We start from the raw sequence: 23318 nt of genomic DNA, 5'->3' as shown, positions 1-23318 counted from the left end.
GTAGTCCTGAGAACTTAGTAGGGTTTTAAGGGTGTATCTCTGTTGTATGACAGAACTCAAGGAAAACAGTTGTGTATTCTAAAAAAGCTAAGGAAAATGTTGGCAATAAACCCCTTCAGACTAAAGCAAAATAGTTTTTAATATTAGGGAAACTTATATTTTGAGGAATGTTAATATTTCTGGTCCTCTTGCTGTGGAAAAGCATCTTTGTCCAATGAATGGAAAGGTGTGGTGAAATGAGACTTGAGAAGGATAAAGGAGGACAGGAGATGTTTTTCTCTGGGCCATACATGGTGAACTGCATGACCAGACCAGCCTGCTCCTCCCTCTGCCCTTGCAGGTTTCCTGCTCAAGAGCTCTGGGCATTTTTTCCATCTTTTGGAAGTTTGACCACAGAGGAAACAGTGCAGATGGTAAATACGAGTGAAAGGAAGGGTTGGAGACATGAAACAAATGGTATTAAATTTGATGCTTCTTTAATTTGGTTGATTGAATAATCAAGCCTGGAAACAGGAAAGGAGATTAATATAATGTTAATTTTCAGTGCTCATGTGCTCCCCTGTGCTCTCCTGAACGAGGAACCTGTCTGAGATGACTTCTCACAGCCTTGCCTCTGCTTTGCTTTGGTTTCCATACATTTCCAAACCCTTCAGTGCAGCGCAGAGTTAAACCAGATGTTTGGGGGGTGCCAATACTGTGCAGGAGAGACCTTGGCACGGGTCTTGCCTTGCAACCAGTCCAGCACCTCCTGTTCTGCTGCAGGAAAGCTGCATCGCGGCTGAAGCAAGCTGGTCATTCTGTGTTGTTTGGTGAACCGGGAGCTCAGGTACTGCAGGCAGCAATTCCCAGCTGTCCCGCTGGCCCTGGTGACCCTGAGGACACCAGAACACACAGGGCAATGAAGAAGGAGGCTGTTCAGATGTTTACCACACTGGTTTGAGAAGCACTGGGTATTGGCTTGTCTGCTATCAAAGGTTTTGGATAATTCTGAGACGTAGTTCCACATCTGTTGCCAGAGGCTCCTCTCCTCCCATCCTGTTGCTTGCTGCATGTGCAGACAGCACATGCATTCAGAGCTAGCCTCTGTGCTATGAGGATGCATAGCTTTGGTTTGGAGTGAAATATTTATTTGACCTCGGTATTATTCAGATATTTCCCCATTTTCCACAGAACCATGCTGGGCAGCTCTGGAGATCTGAGACAAGTCACTTGGGAAGGAAGTTGTCCGTATTCTGAAAAAAACTGATCTGCAGAAGGGGAAGCTTGGGAAGCGCTGCTCTGCAGTGATTCCCCCTGAGAGCAGCGGAATAGCAGCTCTGTTTCTCTGCTCTGTGCTCTGACAGGTACTCTGGGGCCTCTGACGGGCTGCAAGGGCTGAAGGAAAGGTGCGAGCATGAGGAAAAAAACCACTCATTTTACATGGCAACTTCTAGAGTAGAGCTACACACTCCCACAGAGAGCAGCCCTCGGGTGGAGGCCCCTGCTCCAGGTTGCTTTAGTGATGGCAAAGCCAGCCTGCTCTGGGGCCGGAGTTTTGGCCCCGAGTGGTGCAGGCTGTCACCGCGGGCGGCCAAGGACCGAACGATGGAACTGGCGCTCGCTTCTCCGGCAAGCCGGCCACGGCTGCAGCCTGAAACTCCCGGGGTTTTACCGCTGCTTTGCCGCTGCATTCCCGCCGGGAGAGCCCGGTAATTGGACACGACCGGCTCGTAGCTGGCCGCGACACCCACCCGAGGCTCCCGAGTTACGTGACTCGTGCCACCCACCCGCTCTGCCGAGCCCCCGCTCCGTGTGACGGGGCACCTCCCGGGGCTGGCCGCGCTCGGGGCACCTCCCGGGGCGGGGGGCAGGCTCGGGGTTATCTCCCGAGACTTGTGGCGGACTCCGGGGCACCTCCGCGGCCTGGGGGCGGGCTCGGGGTTATCTCCCGGGGCGGGGGGCACGCTCGGGGTTATCCCCCGGGGCTAGAGGGGCATCTCGGCGGTCTGTGGGCAGACTGCGCCGCCCGGGCGGGGCGGGGCGGTGGGCGGGGCGCGGAGCGGAGCGGGGCGGGCGCTGCGCGGCGGCGGCGGCGGCGGCGGGGCCGGGCGGGGGTGGCCCCTCCCGGGCGCAGCGCGGAGGCGGGCGCGGGGCATGGTCCCGGCGCCGGGGCCGGTGGCGGCGGCGCGGAGCGGGCGCGGAGCGGTGGCATGCGGCGCGGAGACATGCGGCTGTGCCTGCGCTCTGCCCCGCCGACATGGACCGCCGCCGCCGCCTGCCGCCACCGCCGCCGCCGCTGCTGCTGCTGCTGCTCCTGCTGCTGCTGCTGCTCCGCGCCGCGCTCGGCGCTGCCGGCCGTCTGAGCGCCCGCCCCGGCAACGAAGGTGAGCCGCGGCACGGCCGGGTGACCCGTTTATTCCTCGTTGTTCCTTTCCGCTATTCCCCCCTTTCTCTATTTATTTTTCTTCCTTTTTAATTTTTTTTTTCTTCCCCCCGTTATTCCTCCCCCGCCCCGCTGCTCCCCGTTAAGGTGGTCCCGTGCGGCGGCGGCTCCTCGCCCCGGGAGCGCGGGGCTCGCCCTGGCTCGGGATGGATGGATGGATGGATGGATGGATGGATGGATGGATGGATGGATGGATGGATGGACGGACGGATGGATGGACGGACGGACGCGCGGGCAGCCGCCCTGCCCTCCCCCGAGCGAAGTTGGCGAGGGCAGCGCAGCCTGTGCCTCCCCGCCGGTGATGGGCAGCCGCAGCCCCGGGGCGGGGAAGGGGCAGTGGCCGGGCACCCGCAGCCCCAGCCCCGGCAGGTGCCCGGGACGAGCCGCCCCAGCCCCCGATGCCTCCATCGCTCTCATCCCGGTGGTAACTCCGAGCCCTTTCTCGTCTGCAGGGGTGGTGGTTGCGCTAGTGGTCCTGCCTTTCAAAACTTTTAATTAATCCGCAAAAGAAGCTTGTTGCCCTGTAAAACCTCCTCCTGGTTCCCTAGCGGGTTTGTGTCAGATCGTGTTGTTTGTATCGGATGTGTATCAATGTGTTAAGTTTGCGCGTGTTTGTGTAAAAAAAAATTTTCCGGGGAAAAAGAAAGAGTGAGTGGTTTGTTTTCTTTTGCTGTGTTAATTTCCAAGATGACATTTGCTGAAAACCCATGCTAGGTTTCCGGGAAAAAATAAACAGTGGCAACCAGACACTATGAAAAAAACCCCTAAAAGACCCCTGTCCTTTCCCTATTAATAAATAAATAAATAAATAAATAAATAAATAAACGGAGCTGCTTTTGCTTGCTTGCGGTGAAGGCACTCGGCATGACCAGGATGCCCAGTGTAATTATCTTTTGGGATAAAATCTAGAGGGCAGAGGTTGTGAAGAACTTCTAGCACCCACAACCATGTAAAACTCGCACCTGCTTGAGTTGGATGGTTGTCTAGAGAAGCTCTGAAACCTGTCAGAGCAATTATTTATTTCTCCCTTAGAAATAATGCTGATGTAGTTACTGATATTCTGGCTGCTTGTGGGATAAGGCAGTGAGATAACAACTTTGCATTATTTCTAGAAGGAAAAAGAAATATACAAAAAAATAACTAAGGAAAGATGCAAACTTCACAAGTCCTGGGTAATCTTTAAGCGGTTGATTTCATTGCTAGGAAATAATTACAGTACCATTATACAAGAGGAGCAGTATGTCATCTGTTTATATGTTTTATGCAAATTTGTTTTGTATACAGTGCTGTATAGATTTATTTTAAATGAGCGTGCTTTCAACAGTCACTTTTAAACCTCCAGATAGAAGCTATTTTGTAAATGTTGTCATTTCTCAAAAATAATTTTCAGGAATGAAAGCAAGTGGGTAGGAGTTTCTGTTGTCTTGTAACCATTCCTCTCAGGGAAGGGTTGTGGTTCTGTCAGTCAGCGGAGCAGCTCTGCCTCCATGGCAGTGGAGACACATTCTGCAAACTGACAGTGACTGTGCCAGGAAGATATTGGAGTGTTCCAGTTTGCAAAAAACACCCCACTTTTTGTGTCTTTGTTTCGAGTCACTGGCGCTGAGAATTGAGAAAAGAGGGAAAATATGGGTATCATACGGAATGCATGTTAAGTACACTTGTCCAAGTCAGCTTTCAGCAAATGCTGCCTCCCTTCTCTCAGCTTCAATAGCTTGTACAAGATGAGCAATATTTACAAAATTGGTAGTGAAAACAACAGTAAAAATGCAGTTACAGGAGAGTAACCTGCTTTTGAGTGTTTTTTTTTTTTTTAAGCATATGTTTTGCTATGCTTTTAAAAAATAGGAATACTGTCAATTTTCTTTTTAAAAAAGATATCAACTTTTAAGGGCTTTTTTAGTTGGCTTTTTTTTTTTTTTTTCTTAAATCCCCATTTAGGAAAGCTTGATAATCCTTTTATTTATTTACACTATATGGATTGATCGTGTGAGTTTAGAAATCTTAATTCTTATAATTTGCTGACCCACTAATTTGATGAACAAGTGTTAGCGTGCTGCTTTAAATCATGTCAGATGATGATATTTTTATCTATTAAATAATCTTTTTCTAACCACTTCATTTACATTTCTGGTGTTGTTCATATAAATTTCCTCCCAAAACTAGAGATAGATGTTTCTATATTTCTCTGGAGTATTTAGAAAAAGTTTTCTTTTTCCACCATTGAGAATAAAAAATATATATTTTGGACAGCATTTGTTGATGTAGGCATGTAGATAAAAATGTCTACTTTTTTCCTTACATTTTATATGAAAACTACTTTTTAAATTCTCCCCATAAATTGTTTTAACAGCGAATGGAACTAATTTTTGGTGTGTTTGTGCAGCTTAGTCTAACTTCTAGGGGATGTAAATGTTACGTGCCTACTGCAACAAGAGTGTGGGCAGAGAAATAGCTCCTGAATTTATTTGACTTGAAATAATTTGATTTTTTTTTAATCCAACTTCACTTAACATTTGTAATTAATATTAAAACTGTTGACTGTTGGTGGTAATACTACAGGAGAAGTGAATGGGATGAAGGGAGAAAAGGATGAAAGAGGGGCTGAAGACAAGCTGCTGTCTTACTGCACTTTGTGGTGCTCAATTTTTTGTCTTTTTCTTGGAGAGCTTGAGATTTTCTTTATTTTCTTCATCCCAGAGAAATTTTATATAGGCTTTTTTCTGGATAAAAAGTAAAACTTTCCCCCGAGTTTGTTTTCAAACTCTCTGCCGTGCTCATGAGAAATTTTCCCCACTCAATCACAGGAGCTCAAGAAGGATCTCTGAAGCTCAGATTTAGCTGTGTTTGCTGGTAAAAGGTGTGTGCTGTTTTCTGCAGGGCAGGACAATGTCAGGAAGATTTCACATCCAACTTTTCCAGTTTGGAGTTTGCAGGCTGAGCCCCGTAGGTGCACAGAGACCACAGGTTCTCCTGTTCCACTCTGCTGGGTATTCTCTGCTTGTTGAGGATTGAGTTTCTTTTTTTCTTAGAAGGATGCAATTCTCTTTCTGAATAATTCCTGTGGTATCAAGAAATCGAGTGAGCCCTGTCGTTCTTTAATTTAATAATTTCTCCTCATCTCTTCTGTAACTATATTGCCTGCCTGAGGGTACCAGCCACCTTAATTTCACTGTTTTATAACCCACAACAGTTAACACTTGACCTAGGTCATTAACAGGATTATCAGCAAATTTGTTTAAGCTTTTACTGACAACCTGAATTGCTTCAATAATATTTTGACTGTGCAGACAGGAAACTTCTTGTAACCTCTCAATCTAGCATAAAATTAATTTCTTGTGAGCACAGCTACCAAAAGATCAATACGAGAAATCTGCTTACAGTACTTGGCTTCAAACCGTGCCTGTTTTGGGTTTACAGTAAGAAGGTTCCAATCAGCCTCTCTTTTCAGTCTGGTTTTGGAGCTGCAGTTTCATCTTTTGAGCATTGATTGCCATCTCAGAACTTTGCAGAACCACACAATTAAATGCACCATTTTTGTCTGAGCTGGTCTCTGTTAACACTTAAAATTGATAAAGACAATTTACTGTGCCTTTGTAGTAGTGACAGCTCTTGGTGTGGTTTTGAAAAATGTGCTGCTTGCACATGGAACAAAATCCCTGTCTAAGTCTTGCATGTGATTTTGGGAAAGGCTGACAATACTGGGAACTTCTCAATAGAATCAGAAGGGGGAAATGCTTTTTCCAAATCTTACTTTGCTCTATGTCATGTATCATTAGGTCAGGGTAAGTCTTCATTTCTCATGACACTATTCCTGCTGCTGCCCCTGGCTTGCAACTGAGTGTGTATCTGCAGAAGAAGTTAAAAGCAGGTTTAGAAGTCTGAATGTGATACCTTTTAAAATTGAGTTTAAGAAAGCTCGGAGTCATGGGTGGGGGTTAGAGGACTGTTTTTCATACAGCTGTGTCGTATTCAAACCTTCTGTGCTTAATCCTAAGCTGTATGATTAGACAAATAATAAACATGTTTTAAAATTCACACCATGGTGTGATGGTTTCAAAGCTAAGAAAAGTTAGGTGAATGCATCATTTTATGACAACATTTTTGATAGTAGACTGTAACATGTGGAATAACTTATTTTCTTTATTGTTTGTCACTGGGCTTTTTTCTTGACTTACTTCTATTTCAGCATAGTGTATCAAAATGAAAAAATCTCTCCATTGGCTGTAGTAAACTTAAAGCAGGTGTTTGAAACAAAGAGATGTGCAAATTGGACACAGCAATTAATTCTTATTGCAGTTAATTTGGACACAACATACTTGCTGTCCAGCAAAGCACTCAGGGCAGAGAAATGGGTCAGAACTCTTCTGTACCCTCAGCTTCAGCAAAAAGGCACCACCAGATGGACAAGCATGGAACAGATAATAGGCACACCAAGTTTAACAGTTGTTTACACAAAAGCTTTGCAAATCAGGAGTGTGTTCTGACTGAACTGAAATTTTTCATTCCCAACTGGGAGGATGTACAAATTAGTTTTAATTTTTTTTTTTAAATTATTCTCTGCTGGAGTTAGGTATATTGCTATTAGTATACTTACTTTTTGATTCTGTTGGAGAACTTGGGAGTTTTCCTCTAGGAAAATGTCTATAATTGCTCTTGTTCTTGTAATCCCCACTTGATGAAAGTTTAGAAATACAGATGCAGGTGTTCATTTTCTCGTTTTCAGAGCTCTGGATTTTATCACCAGTGAGGGTCACTACAGAGCTGTTACCAAATACCACAGTCCTGTTTGTGGAGTTTTATACAGAGCCTGAGTTAGTGCCATAAGGTACCTGTAACTCGCGTAGCTTTGTAGCTGCTCTTTGATTTTTCTGGGAAAGAAAATAAAAATAAATAAGTAACTGCTGCAATAATTGTGCCTTTACTTACGGTGAAGTTCAAAGCTCTGCTCAGTGGAGCTGGCATTGAAACCCAGAAGGTGATTTTGATACCCCAAGGTGCAAAGCTGGATGTTTCCAGAGTTGTTAGATAAATCTCCAGAGGTGGGGCAGAGGGCTTTCCCTAACCCTCTGCCTTTCTAAAGCATAATTTCAGCATTCAAAGAGTGTTTTTTCTGGAATGGAACATTTCCTTTCTTTTACATTGTTAGACTTGTTGAAGCATTGCTGAAAATGTATTTGCGAGGAGGAAAAGACTTGTCATAAGAAATGATAGAGTGAAATAGAAGACTTTTTAGTTTACAAAAGCATCTGGCTACTGTAAAGCGATTGTATTTCCTAAAAATTCACCACAGTGGGGTAACCCTTATTTCTGTAAACACTTTAATACAGTGGCTTTAAAAAAAAAAACCAGCATAAACTTGTTCTAAACAAGAACTAAAAGTTGTAAACAAAAATAGTTTAATTCCGAATATTAGATATGAGCTCCCAGGAGTGTAATTTTGGAAACAGAGTGTGCTAGCAATTTGTGGGCTCAGGATTGCATTCCCCAGCAGAAATCTTGTGTTTTTAAGTTTCCTGGGCGCTTGCTAAGTCCAAGCGCAAGTTCTCATTTTGCAGCGTGAAACAGATGCAGGATTAAAATTCAGTCCCTTAAACTGAAAGTTCCTTTCAAATTTTTGCAGTGAATGAATGAAAGAAATAAAGATGTAGAAGTAAAGATAATCCTGCCTGAAAGAAACCTTGGGATGGTGACAGAAAAGTTCCAGTCTGCCACAGTGACGGGGAACCAGCATGTAAAGCCTTAAGTTTGCAGAGATGTTATTAAATCAGACACATTGTAAGCAGAAACGTTTGCACCACTCTCCTTTTTCTTTTTTTTTTGTTCGTTTAACTACCGTGTCCTGCTGTTTCAGGCAAAATATGGAGGAAAATCCCATTAATCTACTGGAAAAATATTGATGAAAGAAGAATAGCAGAGCAAACGAACAGTGGTTGAAACTTGCTAGCAATTAAGAGAACAATAGGTTGAATGTTAAGGTTCAGTCAGGGCAGTTTAGTCTATGGGAATGGGGCTTTTTTTTTTATTTCCAGCTGGTTTCTCATAATGTTTTTATATTTATATTTGGATAGGAAGATTTGCATGGCATTTTTTTAAACAATAATTAAACCTGCTAAAGTAAAGCTGCCTCACATAAGAGGACAGCAATTAAAATCTAAAACTTTAAATTGGTGCCTAGGAATGGGGGGGTTGTAGAAAATCTAGAGTGACAAATTACTCTTTTAAATAAATTACAATTAAAGCCTAAAAATATATTTTGGTCTGTGATGGGCTTCCCAGAAATTTTGTACAATAACAAATAACAACAAGTGACTTGGGATTGCTTAATTTAGTTGCTGAGAAGTGAGAAGGCAGCTGGAGGGGGGTTGTTCTTGATTTATTTATTTTTTTTAAGAGGCAAGGGTTTTTGAGAGATCCATTTTAGGGGGGAGAGAAGGATTAAGGGAAGAGAAAAAGTAGGCAGAGATGAAGAAAATCAGATCTGAATATTAAAAAAAAAATCCAAACTTCCTCTGATTCCTGACAAAGTTAGGGACGCAGAATTCAGTCCTGACAGGGATCTGAACAGTGAGCAAAGCACAAATTAAGAAATTCCTTGCCTCCCTGAAAGTCTGAGCTCTGTTTACATTAGTAAGCTTTGTGACTCTGATTTACCAGTGGTGAATTTCAACAGAGGCTGCAGTTAAGAAAGGGTAGAGGCATTTTCACCATTCTAGTTAATCTTGCTCTGACACTGCTTTCTTTAAAAAAGAAAAAGAAAAAAAAAAAAAAGAAAAGCAAGGCAAGTTATGTCTGCCCAGCCTTAATGTTCATGGAGAAAACTGGCTTTGAGGCCTTAAGGTTCTGAGATGGTGAGGGCCTTACCCTGCAAAAAACTTTTCTCTCATGATTTACCTGAGAGAACAAATGTGCTGGCAATGCCTGAGTGCTCAGCGTTCCTGCAGTACGTGGTTCCAGCTGTGGAGAATGTTCTGTGCTCACCCAACTCCCCAAAGACAGCCCAGCTGTAGGGAAAACTCATCCGGTTCTTTATTCTCAGCTCACCTGCCCACCCTTCCTCTCATGGCCTGTGCCATTTTTTTTGTCCCTTCCTTTCCAGAAATCAACATTCACCAGAAAGAGTAGAAGGCAGAAATAATTTTTTTTCCCTAATTTTGAGGGCTGTGTGCTCAGTTCTCTTTTTACTAAAAGCTGTTTACCAGAGGAGGGGATGCTTTGACCCTGTAGATGCCCAGAAGACAAAAAAGAGGAATGAAATGTTCAATGGCATTGCTTTTCCTGAAAGATGGGCTAGAGCTAGACAAAGGGTGTTCAAGGAATTAAAACAGAAGTTTTCCATGCAAACCAGGGAAAGAAACACTGGAGAAGAGGCATGAGGAACATGCTTAGTTTATGGAATAAAATGGAAACTTGATCCCTTTGTGGTAAGGTGGTGGAAGCAGAAGAATAAGCAGAAGACAGGGGTCTGAGAGTGTCTTGTGGGTAGATGGGAATAGAGCAGTCATTTACCTTTCTTATAAATATTTGTGTTTCTCACATATGGAAATAGTGAAAAAAGATGTTAGTGGGGTTTTGGTTGCAAAGGCAGCAAATGAAGTCGGGGCAATTCCATTTTTCATACGGATAGTTCAGCACACATGTTCTACATTAATTACCTCCATAAATTCTGTTAACCTGGCAAACAATGAAAATATCATGTTGGTGACATCACTGTATTGGAAAATAAAAATGGGTTCAGCATCTTGATTTTCTCAGCATGACATTTGAGGAGATTTCTTATGCTATTGGCATTTTACTCCTGCAATTTACACCGTGGTGTTGAGTCATTTGCTCTGTGGGTTTATTTTATCTGTGGGGCAGCCATGTAAGGACCCAAGCATTCCATGCAAGCTGGAGATCTTTATTCATGGAGGTAGAGAAGAAAAGCTTGACAAAATTATCAGGGAAGAAAAGCCTGACAAAATTATCAGGGCACACTTGAGTATGTGGCTTTCGAATTGTAGTGCTTCAGGATTCTCAGAATTGCTTTACAATTCTTGACTTCTGTGCTTTAAACTTAGAAAAACAAAACTCAACCAAGCCCAACCCAACTCTATTTATTTTTGTTTTTCTGTGCCCTATGCGAGGAGTTCCTTAAAAGCCAAATTTTTTTTCTGAGTTGTGGCATGCTGCCAGTTGATTCACTAGGGGGATATCACAGCCTTTTTAACAAATGAATAGTCATTTCCTGGACTTATGCTCTGGTCCCTGTCTCAAAATCTTCCGTCCTCCAAAGGGGTATTGATCACTTGCTGTGGATTTTGTTGATTTCTGGACCTTGAATATGTTTGAACTGCAATGAAATTTGTGGGAACCTTGGAACTTTTAGTTGTGGGTGCCCAAGAGTCTTTTCTGTGACACTTTTTTGTGTCTAGAATTCTAGAACTGAGCATGTCATAGTAGGTTTGGACTTCTCAGCTTACCTTAAGTGAACTTGGACACTGACTCAACATTTATTTTCCCCTTTAAACTGCTAAAAGTCTTCCCAAGGGGGATCTTTGTCATGCTCCAAATCTACCAGACCTTCAGAGAGCTCAATTCTGTAAAACAAGTGAACACTTTTTTTGCAAGGGAATGTAGAAGTAAAAAGAGTTAGATGTGCAGTGTGGTTAAACCTTTCTAAGAAGTGCTTTAGGACTTATTGAAATGATTTGAGTAATGTTTGCTCTTGAATTTTGGCTAGACATAACATGTGGTGCCATTTTATGTGCCTCAGGGTTTGGGCACCCAGTGGGACTCACAAATATGACACATCCTACAAGAGACCCACTTCTATTCTGGGCTGATAAAAGGCAGGGGTTGGCAGGGTTTTGGTAACTCAATCTCATCCACAATTTCTGGGTTTCTTTTTTTCCTCTGAGAGGGGGAAAATAACTTGGGTTTTAAAGGGAATTTAAACTCCCTTTCAACACAGTAGCCCCCATTTTGCATTTGCATATTTAACATGGTGCCTCAGTGGTATCAGATTTAATGCCAGAGTGCTGGAATGGAATGAGATCTGTAGGATTTGTATCTGGATGTGAGTTCAGCTAAACTCTAATTCAGGTATCCTGAAGCTTTCTGCCTCTTGCTTTTTGTAGGAGGTACTGGAACAGGACCAATTGGAGCTGCTTAAAAAAAATGCAAAGAAGCCAAGGCGACAGTAATTTGGAACCCATTAGGTTAATCCATTTTTAATTTTTATATCCTTGTCTTAATGAAAAGAACTGGCACATATCAACTTACAGGAAATAGCCTAATAAAACTGAAACCTTATTAGGCCCCTTTGATAAACAGTGCATTCCAGCCCACCACCAGTCATATGTTTTTGCATACTTGGAAATTGAGCTTTGTGCCACTTTAACAATATCAAGAGAACTCTCATGTTTCAAAGTAATAAAAAAGAAATAAAAATTTGTTTTGCCTGTGTTCATCACTGAGAATGGGTGGATGGTTGTCCCTTCTCCACAGGCAGGCTCCATACTTGGCACAGTGAGGAAGACCACTGGAGAGCTTCCACTTAGCATGGAGTGCAGGTGATGTTTTTATTTTTAGGCATTCCTGCATTGCTGATTGCTGTCCTGCATTCCCTCCTTCATGGCAGCTTTTTGAGAGAAACCTGCAGAGAGGGGTTGCTGCTTTGGCTGCTCCTTCTTCTTTTCAGCTGAGGTATCTAAATCTGGCCTCAGACTCTCTTGAGGAGAGTGTTTGATAAGAAAAGTAAAATCTGGGTGAAGAAAAATTAAATTCTTCCTATTCAAAAACTGCAGGAAGATGCCATAAAATTAGAATTTGCCAAATCATCTGAATTGATGGTGGAAACTTATATGTTCTGCAGAAGCAATAATCTCTAGGGTAATTTGACATATTTTGCTAATTTTTGGTCTTTTCGTCTGATATTTGTAACAAAATCTCTTAATTTGGAAAGTTTTTACTGAACATTTAAATGAAAATAGTGGAGGCTTGGTCTTTCCAGTTTTTTTCTGGATATTCCTGTGTTCAGTATTGCAGCAACTGTTTTTTAAATTCATTTTGGTTTTTGTTTGCTTGTTCATCCCTTGCCCCCACCCTGGTGGAGTCCTTCAGTCAGCAGTTTGACCACAGATTGAACATGACAGTTGCCAAATTCGGAACGTTCTGCACAAAATCACATTTGTGTTGTGCAGTGTCACAGCTCAGGCAAGGAGGGCTGGAAGTGCAGACCCCACAGGGCTGTGCCTCTCTCAGGACTGCAGCCTGGCTCTGGGCTCAGCAGAAATCTCAGCTTTGGGAAAGAGGTTTTTAGTAAATAGGCCAAACTGTTGGCATGTGGGTAGGGTGAGTGCTGCAGAGTTCTACTGGCTGTTTTTATTTTATTTTCTGCTGACCAGTGCTAACATCTTCACTAAAATATTTGAGGGGAAATGCAGGACCATAAAATCACAGGAGGCTTGACTTTTATTATTAAGCAAGCAGCAAATCAGGCTACTTAAAACCAGACTTCACTGCTGGACATCCTTTTTTATTTGTTGCCCCTTCCCAAAGGTTTCTTGGTCTGCCTTAGCTGCTTTCATGGCAACATCAGTGTGATAGCTGATCCTAGCTGGAAATTAAAATTGCATCAAGGTGCAACTTTGGCCTGAGTTCTGCCTGCCTGTCTATACATGTTGGTTCTAGCCCCAGAATAATCCAAGACACAAAGATGATGTGCTGCCACTGCTGGGGCAATGGAGAGTTGGGAAGGCTCAGATCTGTGTTCATAGGTGGATGAAAATACAGGTGCAAGCCCCCTTTGCTGGGAAGGGTTCACCATTCCAAAAATGTACATCAGGCTTTGTGCTGACTCCACTCTGTCCCACCCCAAAACCAAGTTCTGCCTGACTTTCTGCCACAGAGTATTTTCTTTGCTGCTTGGGATTATATGGCACATTTCAATTAGACATTCACAATTTTTTTTTTTTTTTTTTTGTTGTTGTTGCATAGCAAATTTAATTTTTCCCATTTGTTGGCATTTTTTTTAATAACTAGCCAGGGTATTTCTAAACTCAAAGTTTGTTACCAAACAAGAGAACACAACATATTGATGTGAGGGTTTTTAATGCACTTTAAAAAAAATATTAATGGAAAATGTTAATTAGCTGAACAAAAATATTTTATGTATTTCTTGACCTTGGCTATTGCTCTGTATTTTCTATGTGAAGAAGAAAATTTGGATATGTTTTCCACTGGTGAAGTTGTTTGTAGATGGTTCTCTAAATACTGCAAGTTGCAGGATAGTGTCCCCTAGAAGGCTTTCCTCATTTTTTTCAGCAGTGAGGGGAATCTCAAGAGTGATTCTACCTGGCACAGGATTTGTTTCTTTATTTTCATTCTTGAGGGAGGTATTTCTGCTGTATTCAGTTCATTGTGGCAGTTATTACTCCACGTGTTTCTGGAAATGCTGCAGCTTTCAGACTGTGTTCAGGAATCAGTTTAGTTTTAGGGTTCTTTTCTTTCCCTGACATCCCTCCTGATGAAACTTTCTGTTAGTGAGCCCTGGACCATCACTCCCAAATCTGGAAGCAGTTTCTGGTAGCACGAGTGTCATATTCCACCCAAGCCTCCATTCATCTGCTGCCGATGCCGTGAGAGGGAGAGTGAGGGAGCTTTGTGTTTCACATCCACGTCCCTACTCCAGTTCTGGGGAGAGATTCAATTTACCCCCTGGAAATCCACATGGAGGGAGCTGATAATGCTTTCTCCTGTGGCTGTGCACGGGAAAGGGCAAGAGAATTGGGCAGGAGAGAGTCTCTAGAAAGGGAAAATGTTCTTAATGGGCATTTTAGCGGTGTGCTGCATTGGCAGAAGTACTGCACTGTAGTGTGGTGAGCAGGGCTGTTGTACAGGAGGGCCAAATCACTGATTTTCAGAAGTCATGGCTGCTCATCTTAATACCAATAAATTCTCCCTTAGAATAGCTTTAAATCAAGGTAATTATGTGATGGGAACCAATGCAGGACACCGAGCTAGTTAGACAGCACTTTATTTATTTACTTAAAGTTGCTTCATGAGAGCTCCTCTGTGTCTCCTCAGCACAACTAGGAATCTTATCCAAGGCATTCTGTTGGAAAGAATTGTCACTAGCAATGAAACTGTTCAGCTTTTTTAAGAGTTACCCCTGGTAACTGGCTGGTCAGCCTCAGGGATTTCGTAGGAACCAGCTGAGTGATGGTCACACAGTTCTGCAGGAGGACTTGGTGCAAGGAGAGCAAATGAGTTGTGTGAGAAACTCATAAACTCCTTTCATCTAGCAAATACGTGGCTGTAGGCATTTGTAGGATATTTAAGTATTGGCTTTCATTTAACTTTAATGGTATGTGGGAAAACAAATGAGGATCACACTGAAAAATGCCTGCCAGTGAGGATCTGACCGAGTACATCTTCATGAAACACTTCACAAAATGGACCTGTCCAAGTGTTGTATTTTGTTACACTAAAGGATCTGTCAGGATTAAAAGAAGTTGTAATGAGTTAATGTAGGAATCAAGTGATTGTGTGAAGTTTTCCATTTTTACTTTTTACCTAACCATCCAAATTCATGAAGAAAAATAAATCAGACAATGAATTTCTAACCCATTCTTTATGAATTTCTTATGTCTTAGTGTAAGGAAATGCTATTTTTTCCTCCAGTTTCCAGATTAATATGTCGTGTTAGAACATACAATGACAAAATGAACAGTTGCTTCTCCCAGTCATTTTTGTCTAGGGACCAGGATTGCATCTTCTAAGTTCTGCATTATTGTTTCCTCTCTGTTGAGGTGTGCAACTCTCTGGAAGTCACAGGGAAAATAAGTGTCCTAGAAGCTTTTATCAGGAAGAAGGTGGTTTTTTTCGAGTTACTAATTGCAAGGAAATTTTTGCATTTTAGATACTATTAAAGAACACACATCTGAACCAGAAACCTCCTGTAACCAGTTTGAAAACCTCCCTTGTAAGGACTTCTAAAATGTAGTGAAGCAGGTTTGAGAATGGAAAAGTAGTGGTTGCAGTCTGAAGGAGATGAGGAAAGTGGAATGAAGGAGAGAACTGAAAAATTGTTCTTAACTTCATGGATTTGATCTGGATGATGTCAAGTTGCCCCATGGCTGAGGCACCTGCTTGTGGTGTGGGACACTGAACATTTAATTGCCACCCATGTCCTGTTGTGATGCCTGTGAGGGCAAGCTGGACCTGCAGGGCAGATCTAGAGCGGGGAAAATTCCACCATATTGTATTATTATTATATTAATTATTATATATAAAATATATCACTTCAGTTTGCTCCTGGGTGATTTACCTCAGTCACTTCTTGCCAAGAGATTTTCCTCAGGAGCCACACTTCCTTCAGCCCTGTGCAGTGCAGATGCATGGCAAACAAACAGATCTGTCTTATCGTGGGAGATCCAGAATCTTTGAGAATTTGTAACAAAAAATGAGAAGTGCACTTTTCCTTTTGAATTTTTGTTGCTGTTTCCTTTTTATGGATGCAAACCTTGCCTGCCTAGGGCCCTGTGCACTCAGTAAAGGGCTGACTGATTTTTCTTTGTCTATGTGATTGAGGACTTGATTCAGAGCTAAGAAATATGTGGCACTGGATTATGTTCTTTCTGTAATATTAGTAAAGATATTTTGTTTATTGATGTAGATAAAACAGTGCTATTGTTTTCTTTTAAAGGGAAGTATAACTGCAAGGGGAAACATTTTTCTCACATAGATGGCAGAGCAGCTCAGTCCTGGCAGTATAGCAGTGCACATATATTCATACAAAATACAAATATGCATGCACACATATGTAGAAAATGTTTATTTATGGTTCCTTATAGCACAGTCTTATTTCTAATACTGTACACCTGTGTCTCCTTCTGCTCATCCTAATTAACAGTAAAAATAATGCCTTCAGAGCTCTCTCTTTTTTTAAGTGGTGTCCAAAATGAAACAGCAATTAAAAGGAGAATGATGTAATAATACAAATAGCTTAACTCAGCTGATTCATAGATATTCTCCCTCTTTTTTTTTGTTTCCTGTTCTTCTGGTTACTTGGAGCAACAATGCTCAGGCCATCTGGTTCTGGGGACAGTGACAACCCCTCAGGTTAACAAATAGAATAAGAAGCTGCTACAGTGGCACCTCTAATAAATCTGTCATTGTCAGGTGTTAAAATGTCCTAGCATATGCTGAGATTTATTTCATGTCTCATTATCATTATTTCCATACTGAAGGGGAAAAAATATAAAGGGGGTGTGGGGGGTGGTGAACACACCCAACAAAAGTAAGCTCAGATTGCAGATAATAAATATTACGGTGTTGCTAAGAAATATTATTGCTTCATTAGTTGATATTTATATAGAAGCTATTTTTTATACAGTATTTTATATAAATTCACCTGTTCTGCTTCATGATGATAGAGAAGTGGTTAATTAGGGAAGTGTGTGATCAAGCACTTGGAGGTTGTATGGCCAAGATGCGGAAAAGAATTAATTTTTGTGCTTGTAGGAAACAAATGCCAAAAGAATATCCTTTAATTTCGATGTACGTATTTATTTTAAATAGTTGTGTTTAAAAATAAGTATAAATCCACTGAGATTTGATTGACTGGAAAATGCCTGTCAAACTGTTTAGAAATAAAATCTTCCTTTTCACACTGAAAATTATTGCATGGCTCAAAAAAAAAACAAACCAACAACAAAAATCCCAGCAAGATTAGCAATCAATTGATAGCCCTCTTTAAAAGCAGGTTTGTCTGAACTTGTAACATTGTAAATAATTACTTTTGTATCTAATGTGTTACACATGACATTTAGGAAACACTACTGCAAGACAATTTGAGAACAAATTAGATCAGAAGCAAGAAAGAACTGCAGGAAGGACTTTAATCAGCTTTCATTATTTATTCCTGTATTCTGAGAAGATTATAGATGCCAAATGGATGTCTTTAATCACATAATGATTTAAATATTCAGATCTCACCATTTCAGTTAGATGCAGTGACCCAAATTTCAGGCATCCGAGGGAAAAACGCTGTGGTTTGTGTAGCTGATAGAAGAGTTCTGTTCCCACCCCCTGCTGCAATTAATTTAGCCATGATCCATTGTTTGTTTACTGTCACTTTTCTGGTTTTCAGAAGTTGTCCTGTCTGCTGTTCATAGTGTTTTAAGCTAAAGGAGATGATCCTTTTCATTTGTCTTTTTCTTCTGTGCAGCTTCACCGCCAGGCCACCTGAACAAATCAACCTCTCCCAGGGTCCACAAATAAACACAGCTCTGGGTGTGGGTAACTGAGGTTAACTGGAAACTCACTGCTCTTCCTTGTGTCTTCTTTTGTAGTTAATCTGCTGGATTCAAAAACAATTCAAGGGGAGCTGGGCTGGATCTCCTACCCGTCACATGGGGTGAGTTCACTGGAGTGTGAAATGGGAAAGTGCTGCTGCAGACCAATGTGCTATTTAACCATTGTTTCCTCTTCAGAGGACACCGTGCAATAAGGCTGGGGCTTTGGAGATGCAAAAATAATCTGCTCTGAACTTGCAAAATATGGCTTTCATAGCTGTGGGGCCTTCTCTTCACAACACCCCTCCCAGAGCAGGTAAACCCCTGGAAAGGCTCGTTCCTTGGGGAGAAACATGAAAGCAAGAGGTGCACTGAACAACAGCAGCAAAAAGTTCTCCTTAGGTACTGCTCCTTCTCTGTCATAAAGTGTATTTCTAAAAGAGATTATGGTTCTGCTTCATGGTGTTACTTGCTAATTTGCTCAGATGGAAGTGGTGGGAGGTGAAAGCTCTGTGGACATAAGTGGTTGATGTAAGTACTTGTTTGTAACTTTTGTGCTGAATTGTTGCTAAACTGCTCAAGTTATGAGTTAGAGTATCACTACAGAAATGTCTAAATAATGCGCTGGAGGTGGTTGGTGGTTGTTTTGTTAACCTTGTATCCAGATCTAATGAACGTGGGTATTCGATTGGCAGATTTAGAAGTGCAGTCTTAAAGCACCTGTGCTTTCCAATTTGCTAACTCCATCATTTCTACATAGTTTTTTGCCAGCAGACTATTTTTAAAAATGTCTTATATGATAACATCACATTGATGACTAAATGGTGCATATCTGTCTAGTGATGCTGATGTGTGTTCACTCCCCACCTCCATGTGGAATGTGTGTTTGTGTGTAGGAACATCCCACCTCTCTCTTTCTGCATTACATCGTGTAGATATGCAGGATGACTCTTGTATTCCTGCATTCTTTTTCCCCCAAACACAAAAAAACCCCACTTGTCCAGAGCTACCCTTGCTCTCAGAGAAGGCTGAGCCATCAAGTCTTTGCTGAAAGAAAGCATCTGTGAGACTTTCTTTTGCTGTTCTTACCTTTATCACTTTTACAGAATCAGTGTTAACAGTGCCTTTGCATCTCTGCCTCATGGGATTCCTTTGCTAATGTTTAAGTTGTTCCTTTTGATATTAGGCATTATGCAGGTATTTAGCAGTACTCAAGGATGAAGGTTTGGTTCATTTTTTGAGTTTATGCATGGATCTCTCTCTGTGTCTCTGGATAAAATTGTTCCATTCTCATGGGAAAGAAGTGGGAAGAGGGTTCAGGTTTCCTCCTAGTGGCTTTTTCTGCTGACTTTTCCCAACAAGAAACATCTCTGAACAGGATGTCCAGAAGGGAGCTCTCCAGCAATTTCTAGTTCATCAGTGTGGGTTTTTTTTTTCCACTTGCATTTTTTTTATGAAGCCTTTCTCTCCCAGCTCCCACTGCTCCTCTGCTTTGCTCCCCTGCTCTGCTCAGCTCCTTGCAGCTGTGCAGATCTGCTGCTCTGCTCCCTGCAGCTGTGTCTCTCCTGCCTTGGATGCCTGAAACAGTTGGTAGGGAATGATGCAGGGTATCATGGGGGCTATAAGGAAAACAGATGTGCTGCATTACCCCACCAAAAAGGGCCCCTGGATCTGTCAAGGTCAATTTTATTGGCTTTTGCAAGTTTTTGTCAGGTAAATCCAGCCCAAGTTGTTGTCTGTGTGTGTTTGTACATGCTGTTCCTATTTACTGCCATATCTTCGGATATCGAAGCCAAAGTAAATAATGGAATTTCGCTGATGTTCTTACAAGTTAATGAAATTCCTCGTTAAAAATCGCGTGGCAGTAAATTAATGTAGATCATATGCTGTGACTGTTTTTGGAAGAGAACTGAGCCTCTAGACTGTAGTCTTCAAAATACCTTGAAATTTTAAGATTACATATTGAAATATAAATGTAAAGTATGGAAATAACAATGTTTATCCTATGCCAATTGGCATTTTGCTGTAAAATGGTGACAACTTGAGCATCGTGTGAGAGAGGCGCCTTCTTCTTACAGCCCTTTATTTACAGTCAATTAATTAAACCTGGTAAATATGGCTGTGTCTGTCTCTGAGCTAAAATATGAACTTAAACTTCAGTGGAAAAACATTATAATAAAGATGTCACATCATATTGAAAGATTGCTAATAGCAGAGCAGTGATTTAGAAGGTAAAGCTGATAGAGCTGCACTGGAGGCTGTGACTCACAAATGAGAATATTGGTGTCGTGCCAGTTCCTCTCGAGCGTGCAGCAGTGTTCACATAAATGTCAGGACACCAAAGCTGGTGACTTACAGGGTTTTAAAAAATAATTTAATTGAAGTGTTTAACAAACCTCTTACTAGGTTAATAATTTTATCCTGTTGATACATGATATTGATTGATTTCTGGCAAAATGATGCAAATTGATTGGTTGTTCTTTATTCCTATAAGTTCCCTAATCTTGGGCATATATAGTAGTAGCTTTCCAGAAATTCCTGAATATTCATGTTAAAGGTTGTGGCTCATTGGTATTCAGGGGTTTGTGTGTCCCACATGAGCACGCTGTAATGGCAGTGGTTTAGACTCTGGTGAGTAATATCACCCTGGAAGAATGTGATCTCTTCTTGAACCATCCCATACAGCCACAGCCTTGGCTCCAGGAACACTGATCTGGTCAAGCTCATTAAAACCCCGTCAGCACAAAGCACTGGCCCCTCCAAATAGCAAGGCACAAGAATTAAAAAAATATAATAGCAGGTTTTGCTGATGCTTGAGCATGATTGGCAGCAGCCACAAGGCCCCTGTCCTGTGCCACCATCCCCAGCACCTGCCCAGGCAACCTTTTTGTGATGCCAATCAGTCAAACCCCAGCTCCATTTCTATAGGTTTCATTAAAAGGGAAAGAAAGAAGAGCTACTTACTCTGTGCAGAGTATATTATTGATATGCTGATTAAGCATAATGCAAATGATCATTAACTGTAATTCACATAAATTACAGCAGCACAGATGTGGGGGTTGGGAGGATAAAGCAAGTCACTTTAGTAATGTACAACAGAAATGTGATGGATAATTCATACAGGACAAAAGGAGTACAGTCTAAACCCCGCTCTGCATATTCATGGGAGGAATTTTATTGGTTTCAGCATCATTTTTTTTTATGTATCTGATTCCTGCTCCAACGGTTTTTTTTGGAGAAGTTTGAAAAAAATATCATTCGTGACATAATCTCAATCCATCGTTCCGCAGTCACGCAGCTTGTGACTCAGTCTTTACGTGTTTATTAGTCAAATTTATGGACTTGAAATTTTTAGTCATGTTTTTTTCATGCAGTCAGTAGAAAAGTAACAGAGGAATCACTCTTATCTTGTTTTGTTTGTAGCTAGAGAAACGAATGCTGTGGCATTTTTTTACTGTCATGTAAAAGATAATTGTTCAAAAAAGAAACCAAACCATGTCAGGAAAAACAAACCATAACAGAAACAACTCTAACAAAAAAAAATCCAACCTCAATGAGTTCTGTACATGGCTAAAGTTAGTAAAATGCAGACAAAATTGCAAAGGCTGATTGGAAAAATAACGATTCTGTCTTTGATCTTGATGGCTTTCTAAATCCCCGAGTTTCTTCAGAAACAGTAGATTTCTTTAAGAGCTGGCCTTACTCAGTACCTTAAACTTTTGGGCACGTAGTTGGAAATCTGGTGTGAAAAACTTGGCTTTTTCTTAGTGGCCACTCTGATGGTCATTTGAACAAATCAAGCTGATCATGTCAGTAATGGAAACTGGTTCATCAGTATTTGAGGAGAGAAGGGTAACATTCCCTGCTCCCCTCATAGCTGGTGTTGTGCCAGGCAGGCTAGAGCCTGCGTGACTGAGATTAATGAGAGTTTTTCCATCAACCAAAAATTGGGTTGGAATCAAAATAATCCAAGCAAAAGTGAGGAAAATGCCTCCTTTCTTATATTTCAAAATCCTGAAAGTAGTTTGTCACGTTAGCCTGCATTGCTGCCTACCCAGGCTGCTGGCAGCCTCCCTGGTTTCATTTGTTCTGCTTTCAATAGCTGGCTAATGTGTGGCACTATAAAAACTTCTGGATCTTTCTTTTTGGGGGATATCATGGACAGAGTGACTGCAGGAGAGCCTGAATTATATAAGCATTTGGATGTCCCTTGTGAGTAGGTGAAGGTAGAGGAGAATTTGTGCAGGGTACATCCTGGCTCTCAAATAATTGTCATTCAAGAATCAGCTTCTCAGGCCACTGTGACTGGAAAGTTTCTATGTTAATGAAGAAGACATTTTGAAGATTAAGAAGTATTTCCATGAGGTTTGCTTTCCTGTAGCTTTGTGTGTTGCTGTTAATTGCATCCTGTTCTGCAGAAGGTTTGGTTTTTATTTTTCAGTAGGTCCTTAGTGCCAGTGGGTTTCCTTGTGCCTTTCCTTCAGCCTTCCCCTCAGCTGGGCACAAAAAAGCAGGCAAAGTTTTTCTTCCTTGCGCAAGTCTCACATTTTCACACCACTGCAGAATCTCAGGGCAGCTGAGCTGCCAAAAAACCTCAAAACTGGCCAACACAAATACAAAAATTTATCAAATGCCTCATTTTAAGGTTTTTTTGATGCTGATTGACATCTTAGCCCGTGTTCATTTTTTTGGCTGACACCAAACTTGACAACTTCTAAACAGTACTGTATATAAAGTGTGCAGTGCTGCTGAAATCACTAAGTGGTTGTGAAAATGAGTTTCAAAGTGAACCCAGTGATATCAAACCATTGGTATGAGACAAAAGACTGAAACTTAAAGATATCTTTGTAAAGATATCTTGTTTTAAAAATTAAAACAATCATGTCATGTTATATAATTTCTTTTTCGTATCCATCAGCAGTGGAATTTCCTTAGTCCTTCTTAAAACAATGTGTTCTGGAAAAATCAAGATTTATCTGTTTTGCCTGAGCTCTGCTCTCCTTACAACCCCATACTGTTACCCTGCCTTCCACAATTTGTGTGTCATGTCTGAAATTCAGGCAGACTGTTGTGAAGGTTGCAAGTCAAATGAACCACTTGGGATTCTGGTTTTGTGATTCATAGACTTTGTTTCTTGTTACAGTCAGTGGCTGATTGGGAAAATATTTTTTTTGTTCATATGCTCATTTTTTTCACTTATTATGTGCTTTTGGGGTGCACTGAACATGTATTTGTTTCACTTGATTCTCCTTTTTTCAAAATAGTGAAAACTTTAAAGAATAAGAGCCTTCATAAAAGTTTTTCTTTTTACCTTCAGTTTTCTGTAATCAAGCATGTGCTGTTTCTTAGTTTTAGACTTCTTGTGTTCCTCCTGGTGGAATTAAGCTCTCTGAATGTTCTGCTGTAAAATGGATGATTTTTCTTTGGAGAGGGACAATTAGAAGTCTGCCTGATTTCTGAATTATTTAGTCTCTTCATTCACACTCAGCCTTGCATCAGAATGCAGTTGTGGTTTCTTCAGTTTGTGGGTGCTGCTTTTACACAAAATCCTGAATTAGTAAAAAAGAAAATTGTATTATACTTTTTTCCCCTTTTCTTGTAGATTTTTCTTGTAG

At 41.3% G+C, this 23318-nt stretch overlaps 1 protein-coding gene across 2 annotated transcripts in view; it reads left to right on the top strand.

The window, feature by feature from the left end:
• The first annotated feature begins 2084 nt into the window (after positions 1-2084).
• The window catches only part of LOC135295055 (ephrin type-A receptor 3), a 174603-nt gene continuing 153369 nt past the window's right edge, over positions 2085-23318 (top strand). For both annotated transcript variants that reach the window (XM_064411120.1, XM_064411119.1), the window contains exons 1-2: positions 2085-2363; positions 17761-17825. In XM_064411120.1, coding sequence (XP_064267190.1) covers positions 2237-2363; positions 17761-17825 — 192 coding nt within the window. In that variant the 5' untranslated portion in view covers positions 2085-2236. The remainder of the gene's footprint in view (positions 2364-17760; positions 17826-23318) is intronic.

Source organism: Passer domesticus, chromosome 2 (genome assembly GCF_036417665.1).
Source record: "Passer domesticus isolate bPasDom1 chromosome 2, bPasDom1.hap1, whole genome shotgun sequence".
In the NCBI taxonomy this organism is placed as follows: Eukaryota; Metazoa; Chordata; class Aves; order Passeriformes; family Passeridae; genus Passer; species Passer domesticus.
The sequence above is the reverse complement of the archived record's forward strand: the minus strand, read 5'-3'. Positions and strand labels throughout refer to the sequence as shown.